Source organism: Hydractinia symbiolongicarpus, chromosome 5, assembly GCF_029227915.1.
Source record: "Hydractinia symbiolongicarpus strain clone_291-10 chromosome 5, HSymV2.1, whole genome shotgun sequence".
Lineage (NCBI taxonomy): Eukaryota > Metazoa > Cnidaria > Hydrozoa > Anthoathecata > Hydractiniidae > Hydractinia > Hydractinia symbiolongicarpus.
In genome coordinates this window covers 22,040,943-22,051,324 of record NC_079879.1, presented here as the reverse complement: position 1 = coordinate 22,051,324, position 10,382 = coordinate 22,040,943, and the positions used below count along the sequence as shown (strand labels likewise).

Below are 10,382 nucleotides of genomic sequence, written 5' to 3'. Positions count from 1 at the left end.
ATAGCAAAGCTGTAACAAATATTGTGAAATAATTACCAAACCGAGCTTTTTACTTTGTCGCTGCTAAAAGTAAGGAAACTTAAAATTTTTGTGTATATTATAGCGCATATCTACCGACTTTAACTTAAGGAAATTGTTGACTTCTCAACCCTTTACTATTGGTCTAAAAACCCGACAACAAATAATTACGCAACGCTTCCTTGTGAAGCACATGTTTTTACTTGGAAAATTTCCAGCGCTAAATGGGATATTGTATCATCAGAAAAATTAGAATGTTCAAGTAACAGAAAGTGAACAAGACTTTACGCTTGTATGTTTTTGAAAAATTCAACTTCTTTACAAATTACATTTAGCTAATTGTGAGCAAGTCATTTTAATTTATAAAAAAAGTTTCTTTTAAAGCCAGATGTTTCTCACCATGTTGACAATATGTCCAATTTGTCATCTGTGACGGTAATTTACTGGTAAAGATTAAGTCATTAATTTTTAAGAACAAAAGAAACTTTTGTTGCTATGACTCCAAATATAACACTATCAGCTTAGAATATAAAATTTCACAAGTATGAATATCCTTCTATCAATTAGTGTTGATTAAGCAAAAATAAACAAATAAACAACATTGTAACCAAATACTTAAAGGAACAAAAATGAATGACTCAAAAGCTCTTCCATTATCTCACATCCTGAGGTCCTGTAGCTACAATCTGTATTTTGCATCTTGTTCTATTAACCTTTATCAACCTTACCATCTAACATTATTAACTTACAATACACAACATGAGTAGAAAAAAAGCCTTGATTTATTTGGTCCAGTAGTTTATGCACTCTTATTTTATTCGAGTTGTTTTTGTTTCTTTTTGTTTTGCTATCTGCACGTAATTAGTTTTGGTATGTACTCTCAATGTGCACAAAACAACGATCTTAAAGGTGAAACTCGACGCACACAAAATGAAACTTATCTGCATTCATTAAAATACTAATTATTCAAGTCAATTAAGTATTTTAAGGATGATTATGTAGCTGATTAGTGTGTTTCCTTTTTAAATTATTTTTATCTCTGCTATTAAAATCGACATGACTTACTTTCTTATTTTTAAACTTTCTGAATTCTTGCTTTGCTTGTCAATGTTAATATCGCATATCACCTCTGCGCAAAGGATTCTTATGGTTGTACAAAGAATGCTGGGAAATGCCTTGTTACGTAAAACGCATTAAGAAACTAAACCATGGCAAACTGATGGTATTTTTTCATACATATATATTAAAATGATTAGCTATATAAATATATTTTTAAAAATGTAACATAATTTGTTTCCTTGCGGTGAACATCTTTATCAGTTTTTGCTTATACCTCATCTGCGCACCACTTAAACTAACTAAAGAATATTAGCTAATTTTTACGAGTTTTGTACCAATGTAATAAAAGAAAGAAAATTATACGCAATAAAAATTAGCCATTAGCTTGATAGTCATAAAAATATCGATAAAAATTTCTAATTTTTGTGAAATAGCAATCTTTAAAAAAAAGTCTAAGCGACAACTAATATTTTAAATGAGATCCAAAATTGGAACTGTGCGGAAAATTGAATTTGTTGTCCTCCCACGTGTTATAGGTTAGGAAATATTCTTTTGTTCTTAAAACTGGCGATGCCGAAATCCCATTGATTCATAATGACACATCTAAGTGTTGTCCCTCCTTCTTTGAGGTGATTTGTATACCTGCTTGAAATAATCCTAGGGAATTAGAAGTTTTTAAATATCTCCGCCTAACTATACGCCTATTCATTGTGCTCGACATAAATGAAAACAATAGGTTTCATTAAAGCTGTCTGATTGGTTAATAAGATAATACCAATCAGCGCATGTCAACTAATCGCACAACAATTCATGTCGAAACCAACCGACCAATATAATAGCGCATGCGCATGAATAAAATTCTATTGTTTACGAATATATATTGGTTGATAAAAAAATGGAAGGAACAGTATTTAATAGACGAACAGTGGAGCGTGTTCATTTGTTTTGAATAGCAATACAGCAAACAACGTTATCATCCAGCATCATTAAAGAAGAAAAAAGTTATCTTTTTCTTTTGTTGAAGTTATATAAAGATAAAGAACATTTAAAAGCAATTGTGTGCTTTCATTAACGTTGTATACAAACATTACTTTACTGTCATTATTGTAAATAAAGTACATAATTCTACGGTTACCTTGCAAGATAAAGACCTAATAACAGTGCAAATGGTTTGGTCTTCACCAGATATGGAATTACCTCGTGGATTGGGTGCATCACCTGAAATGACAGGCAGTAGCTATCACACGCTTATGAGCCAAAAGTCAACGCCTTCTATTTTATCGCAATATGAAACAGCGTTTTCGGCTGGCTATCGTATACCTGGATCCAACAGTAGTCCAGCTTTGAGTAGTCCATCATATATGCGACCTGAAATAAGATATGGACAGAGTCCTGTAGGAGGCGCACCAATTGCGGATCATTCATCATTTAACATATCTTCGCCTGAACCTTCAACAAATTCACCGACAGACACAACATACAGCACTCCTGGTTCAACTTTTGAAGCAACGGTACCATCTTACTTAGGAAACCCATCACTACCACCTTCTACAACATTGTCAAGTTTTTACAATCCTGCAAATATGGCTTCCCATATGACAGATTACACTCAATGGGGATACGGTAGTACGACGCCTGGCGCTAATTATCTATATGGCTATGGAAGTCCTTCTTTAAGTTCTTACAATTATCAAGGAATTGGCAACGCTGGCATAACTGGTAAGAAAAACATTTGTTTATTTCCTGATTCACTAAAACTCCTAAGTGGCATACAGTGTTAAATATTTCATATATTTTAATATTTTGCTTCATGTGAAAGCATTTAGAATCCTCCTTAAAATGTCATATTAATAATATTTTGTTAAACGTATAATAAACACTAATATCATAATTATTACCAATTTTAATTTTTTGTGTACACAGTTAGGTTAATTATCGAATGGTTTAACACGTAAACGACTGTGTTGAAATTTCAATTTATTTTTTTTCTTTCATAAATATAATATCAAGTGTTAACGAATACTATCTTTTACATTAGAGATTTTACAATCTATTTGAGTTAGAGGAGGGATTTCACCTTGTTAAAATATTGTTTGCTAATTTTTATAACTCCCTATTACTGTAAATAATTTAAAATTATCAATATCATGTTCAGAAAGCTGTTAAAAAGGCAAAACATGATACAAGCTGAAACGCTTTTTTTTCTTTTTACATTCGGAATGAGTGTACACAAAACTTATCTCACAATATAACAACAATGAAAAAAAGATAAAGTTCCATGCCTAAAAATTTGTGGATCTACTCAAAAAGGGAAAAAACTCCAGAATGTAAAAATTCTAAAAAGGTACATGACGTGAGATTCGTAATGAACTTTATATAACGGACAAAACATTTGTTGATTGGATCGTATTAAAGTTAATGAGCAAAATTGTGGTAGAAGAGATCACTTCTGTCGTTGACATTTTAACCGCTCTCAACAAAAGCAATTCGAAAGCAATTACGTAAAAAATTAAGAACCCTGTCAATACTAGATATCCACTGCCCAATTAACTGCTTTAAATTTAAAGTTTTTGTTAAACATTTTTTTATATATCCAAAATGGTCAAATGGTTTGTTTACGAAACGTTTTTATTTCATTTCGTTATCTGCAATAAGTCAGACAAAATTTAAAAAGTTGCGCTGCATGAAAAATTAGTCTTACTTGACAACAAAGAACAATTACCCGGACTTGTACTCCCCGTTCCAAGTCACATTTGGCCTGTGAACTTATTTTCAAAATGTCAGCATTAAAAATGTCTAAAAAAAATATTAACTATGCAGCATTTTTTTAACTCACTTTATTTTTCTCCATTAGGTGTTCCATGGCTTTGTCGAGAAATTGATACAAAACGAAAACGAATGACGTACTCACGTAAGCAACTTCTCGAGTTGGAAAAAGAATTTCACTATAATCATTTCTTAAAAAAGGAAAGAAGATCTGATCTGGCGAAGCAATTGAACCTAACAGAGAGACAAATTAAAATTTGGTTTCAAAATCGTCGAATGAAATACAAAAAGGAAAGTAAAAGACAAGGCTCGCAAAATACTCAACAAAACACACAAAAAGACAATGTAACACAAGAAATTATAAAAGAAGAAGAAAAATCAGAAGATAGCTCAAAAGTTAAACAGATAAACTTGAATATGACTTTGCCGAACATGTCACACATATAGATATTTACAAATATATAAATATAAATAAGTCAGATTCTTTTTTTTCTCTATGAGAAATATTTTAGCTTGAAAAAACAACTGATTATGAAAACTATATACTTTAGGAATTTATGTTTTTTCGATCTTTCGTATTTGTATATAAATCTTTAAAAATTTTCCTTGATGTTATCAGTATTTATTTGTTTTTGTTTTGTTTTTTAATTTTTATTCTTTTTATTCTGTTCTTAGTCAAAAAAAGTTGAAATAGTTATATCCAACATGATATTAGGTTAAAGAAAAAAATATAAAGAGAAAACGTTTGGGTACGCTTATTTTTATTTTTCAACCCAATTTGATGTTTTTAAAATGGTTTAAAAAAAATTAGTCGAATTTACTAGGGTTAATAAATTATCTTTTTAGAAACTCGTAGAAATAATGGATATTGCGGAAACTCTTGACTTTATGCATCATGAGCTTTTTTCTTGGGTTAGAGTTGAAAGCAAGTGTCTAATATCGTTTTTTTTAAAAAAATATATTTTAACAGCTGGAATGTTAGTTGAATATAATTGTGAATAAGAAATCGCTGTTTATTATGTATTATAAATTTGTTGAAATATTGAAGAAAAAAATAAAATTCCAATACACAGTTCCTATTTTAAATTCTTTCCTGTGCGAAAGGTGTTTTAAAAAAAGATTTGAATTCATCTGATGTGTTAAACGTTGATAGCACCATTCTCTTTAAGCGTTCTTTATTTCTTCTCAATATTAGATACACCACATTTAATAACAATTTCGATACCTGTGACAAACCGCTAGACTCAAATAAATGGAAATAAAAAATATCTTAAAAATTATAACAAATATCTTCGGATCAAATAAATCTTATTACAGCTTGATCCAAGCCATATCTTTGATTAGATCCAAAAACTTAAACAGTAACTGGCGCCAGTCCAACAAAATACCCCTATTTTGTAGAAGAACGTATTGCCGATCTTTTGTAAATATAATATGCCCAGGATAACATATGCATATTTTTTTGGAATTTAAGATATCAACAGATCAAGCTAGATAAATAATCATCGGGTAAAAACGAAAATTATAGTTCTTATAAAAAGGTGTCTGTTCTGAAACATTTTTGTAGACTAATTTAGGGTATTTGGGTGTAAAATCTGAAACAGTTTTTCTAAAAAACTAAAATATTAAATTTGATAGCAAAGTTTTGATGTAACCATACGATGCCAAAAACATTAAAAGGTGTTAATATAAAATTTTATAAGTGTCTAAAGTAGGGGTTGACTGTTTACATTAAAATGGCTGGAACATCTTTCCTTGACAATTATTGGGTCATGTGCATGTATATGCTATAACATAAAATTAATTACTATAAACAGGCCATCACATTTCACACTTGCAATGCGAGACAAAATAGTAAACGAGGAGAGATTGGTAAAGAAGGTGTGTCACATGACGTCAACTGTGGCAAATCAAACATGCCTCTTTCCGCAAATGGCATGGCTGACAGTGTGTTGATGTCAATACTCGTAAGCTTCAATTTTTTTAACACGTAATAAAATATACTTTTATACGACATTAATGTCAATTATTTTATAAAAATAAAAACAAACATACTCTCTACTTCTCTTATATTTGTTTTATTTATTTTTTATCAGTTCAATTAAAACAGATCGTTAAGAACGATGGTTGAGCTGCTTCATTGAAATGTGAACTTCGTCATCCTGGGTTGGTAATAATCACCAACGTTGTCTGCTTTTATTATTATTAGCTACATTAACAAGCACCTTATTTCTTTACTACGTCATGTTACCTGTAACGGTCTAATCGTCTCACAAAACGAATTAAATGTATCTAAGATATCATTTACAAACCATTTAGAGAACATTTTGTTGACGTTTCTCAACCAAAGTGCAAACAGAACTCAATTGTAATGTTTTTAACTGTTCTCTAGTTCTAAAGTTCTTCCACAATTTCATTTATATGGAATAATTTTCGCTCAAAATCAACGCAAAAACCGCTTGCGCCAGTCCACAGAGATTTATTCGGAAATTTGAAATATTTGGATGAACGAGTAAAAAATATTTATATTGTTTCTTTGTGTTATGTTATGTTGGTTTGTATTATTATTATTATTATTATTATTATATTCATTCGCGAAGGTCAAATAATTTGACATGACAAGGAATCATAGCTGTAACCTTTTTTCCGAAAGTATGTCAGTTTCTCCGGTGATTTATTCCCTCATGTCAGCGCTGAAACGCAATAAAACGAAAAAATGCACGTCAGATAATTTCGAAGCAAGTTTTGTTGCTTCTATTTCTATACTCATCACCCTAATTTCATCGCGAGGATTGGATGCAGGATTTTTGAGCATGATTTTTTTTACCTTAAACTAGTTGAAAATATTAACATAAATATAAATTCCCACTGTGTTTGTGATGAGCCAAAAAATTTAATGAATAGACGTTCTTGTGGCTTTGTTTTGTTTTCATAAATCAATATCGAAAACCACGAACGAAATATTGTATTGAACTGGTTGAAGACTACAAACAATTTATCCCAAAATTTGCAAAAAAAGGAGTATTTGACTGGAGGGTGTTAAGATTTTTTTTCGCTGAAACTGTCATTTAATCTGTCGCTTTTATGATTGACTATGAACTGTTCACACAGCTTGCGGTGGAAATTTTTGATGTTAGCCAGGTGAGATATCCACCGCTTGCAATGGTCAATGATCATTATTTTAAAATTGCTCCAGATTTTTCTGTGTGATTTGTAAAGAAATAGCTAATATTAATTTATGATTTATAAGCTTAGATATACAATTAGAAAAAATGAAAAAGCACTGAGAATAAAGAACTACCGAATCTATTAAACTGAGTTTATAGCTAACATAAATCATGTTAATTTGGTCATTAAAATTTCTGCGGTCTTTTAAACTAGACTCACACTTTTTTAACCATACATAAGTTTCTGTTCATAACCTGGATGATTCAGTAACCAAGGCTTACCTTATCTCGCAACAAAACTCATTTAACCCCAGGGTTTTCTTACTGATATTACAGAGAAAAAAACTTGGCATTGAGTGTGGGTGAGAAATAAGTTTTGGCAAAATGATACCCCTTATACCCTGATTTAGAAACCGAAATTGACATTTCTAGGTCACGTCTCTTCTGGAGTTTCAAGCCCTTGAACTTTTAAGAGATCGAATATGTTGCTTTTGTTGTTTTCTTGCATAAATGACGCAATTCTTAATCATTGGGTGCGCCCAAACGTCATTATGTTCCTCTTAAATTCTCCTAAATTTCGAATTTTAAAATAAAAAAAAATGCATGACCAACCTTGGAACTACGTATTGGATCTTTACCCTTTCTATAAAAAGTTATATTTTTAGATATTATAACATTGCTGGGATATTTTAGCGGTGCTCGTTAATTTAACTGAACGTAATTAATCATTCACTGTCATTAAGCCGTCATGATGTGGGCTTTCTCGCGAAAATTAGGAATTCCGAATCAAATTACTCTGATCCTTTATCCAAGGAAACTTCATAATTGTTACCATTTAGAAGAAAATCAAACACTTTAATATTGCGAAATATGGTAATTGTTCACATTCCATTCACACTCATGTGAAGATGCAACTAGAGAACCTGGTAAAGTCAAGTGTCTGGAACATTGCTGATATTTTAATAAGCGATATTTTTATTGTTAAATATTTAAAAAAGGATGAGATTAGTTTCTGGTATAATGTGGTTATGATAGAATAAAATCTTTCAGCTGCAACGCATGCTTTGTGTTATATTGCAATTTGCGTTGCTATGGTAATGTTATAACTGTCATTTTGTTTTCAAATGCAAAAGAAAAGGTACTGAACATATCCCTTAAGTTTAAAAAAAGGGAAAGTAGTTTTTTAAAAAAATAAGGATTGAGGATATATAAAAACTTCCAAAAACACAACAATATTGTCGAGGAAAGAGCGTGCAAAAGGATACCACCAACCACAGGTTTAAATATAGATGAAACCAGAACGTTACCACCCTACAATAAACGGAAGCCTAAAATATCCGGTTCTTTAATTCTAAATACACATTAATATCCAATAAAAATGGCTTCTTTCCGTTAAAATTGAAAAGATTTCGTGTGTTTAGCGCACAAGAATCTATTTACACTTTATTGAAATGTCAATTTTGTAACAATAAGTTTCAATTTGCTTTAGCCACTTAGTGTAAAAGGTGGAGCTTGGGATTAAAACGTAATTATTTCAAATCGTTAAAAACGATCATCTGCTCATAACCAAACGAGCCATAATCATATTAAAAAGCGTTATCTTAATTGTTCAATATATCAGTAAATTATGTATACGCAGCGATTTTAACCATGTAATAATTAGGTGAATTCCTTTAAAACACGAAAGTTTCTGCGTAATAAAACTGGTGAAGAATATTTTAGCGTCAAAATGTCTTATACTGAATATTAATAGGAATATCAGTTTAATTTTTTAGGATGTAAAAGACTAAAATAATGCGCCTAAAATCCTATACAATTTTTAACTGTTATTCTCCGTTTGTTAAAGCATTTGAAATATTTTCATCTGTCGGCAAGTACTTTCAATATTACGTCACAGTTTTTTGGTACTTTTCTTCTAATGCGTCTATGAGTTTTCAACGTCAGAGTCAGTATGGGATCTGTTCTTATGGATTCGTCGTTTGCAGACGAGCACTTAAATTTATAAAACACCGCAAAGTTTGTATTCTTGTGCGTGGGTATGGAAAATTTAATAAGGAAAACATAGAACTTCACAGAGAATTAGTGACTTTCTTCTTTGCATTTTACTTTTTAAAATAATGCGATGTATTAATTTTGCAATATTTTATTGGAGAATAATATTCAGTAATGACATATGGGTGAGCATTATCACAAAAAGATTTTTATTATATAGCAAAGCTAGCATGTCCAGGGAGATTTAAGTATAGCTACTGGAACCGCAAAGATAATGTAGCTCATTATAAAGATACTTATAATATAAGTGAACAATTCCAAAAGTTGTTATTTTGTGTTGGCTTGAGAAACTGTATTTAATTAGCTATGGCGACCTACAAATTTTTGATGCAAACATATTAAAATTGTCAAAGTTGATGGCTGTCTTTGACTTTGTTCTCTATTATTTGCATTGGTGAAGTATTTTATTCAGAAATTTTCATCAGAAATTTATTTTTTTGACTTTCGATGCAGCTATCAAATATAAATTCATTTCCAAGATATCATAAAACAAATTATCCACCACTTAACCTGTTCCCGGGTTTTAATACCCTACATGGGTTTTAATAAAGGAAGTGAATATAACATATCAGTATCAACAAAAAAATAGCTTGTCTAATCAAATTAATTGTTTTCAGTACAATGCATTATGGAAAAAAGTCGGAAAATTCTTAACAGCTATCAGGAATAAAATATTCTTTCTCACATCCATACTGTAACTACTCCACTTTTAATAGAATGTGTTGTTTTATTTTGATAATACTAATTTTTATTTAAGACTTTTGTCATTTCTTCTTACTGGCAACATGCTTAAGTTATAGCATGCTTTGTATGGATACTAAGAGCGCTATATTTAAGTGTAAACCCCCATAATATTAGAACGCGGTAATCTGTACATTTCTTCTAGCAAAACAACAGAAATAGCAATGCTTATTTTTTATTAATGATTTTCTTTCTGGATATATTAAAAAAGACTACAATTTAATGAATATAAATATTGTTAATTAGAAATATATAATCCTTTAAGAAAAATTACACATTTCTTTATTCGAAACATGTTTCGACATTATCTCATGTCATCTTCAGTCAATATGATAAAAATTACAAGTTGTCGTAAATATAAAAATAAGTATTAAAATAATCAGTATATACCTAATACAATGAAAAGTAATTAAAGAGTGTTAAAATGTGATAAAAATTTTTTACAGAGTAATAGATGAAAGAACATAATAAACAAATCAATAACGGCTCTATAAAAAATGCAGATTTTCAAGAGCAGGTTTTATGATGTCACAAAAGGAAAGTTATTATAAAGGTAGGTTGAGCCACAAGAAAAAATGT

General features: G+C 30.3%; 1 protein-coding gene across 1 annotated transcript; it reads left to right on the top strand.

Moving 5' to 3' along the window:
• Positions 1-2,000: 2,000 nt before the first annotated feature.
• Positions 2,001-4,470, top strand: LOC130645370 (homeobox protein Hox-B7-B-like). Its single transcript, XM_057451344.1, has 2 exons — positions 2,001-2,796; positions 3,932-4,470. Exons 1-2 carry the CDS (start codon positions 2,244-2,246, stop codon positions 4,288-4,290), a joined length of 912 nt encoding a protein of 303 aa, XP_057307327.1. The 5' UTR covers positions 2,001-2,243; the 3' UTR covers positions 4,291-4,470.
• Positions 4,471-10,382: the final 5,912 nt, after the last annotated feature.

Excerpts from the sequence above, each read along its gene's own strand:
- LOC130645370 (XM_057451344.1), top strand. The coding sequence starts at position 2,244 with ATGGTTTGGTCTTCACCAGATATGGAATTACCTCGTGGATTGGGTGCA. Across the intron at positions 2,797-3,931 it reads TGGCAACGCTGGCATAACTG|GTGTTCCATGGCTTTGTCGA; the intron begins GTAAGAAAAACA and ends TTTCTCCATTAG.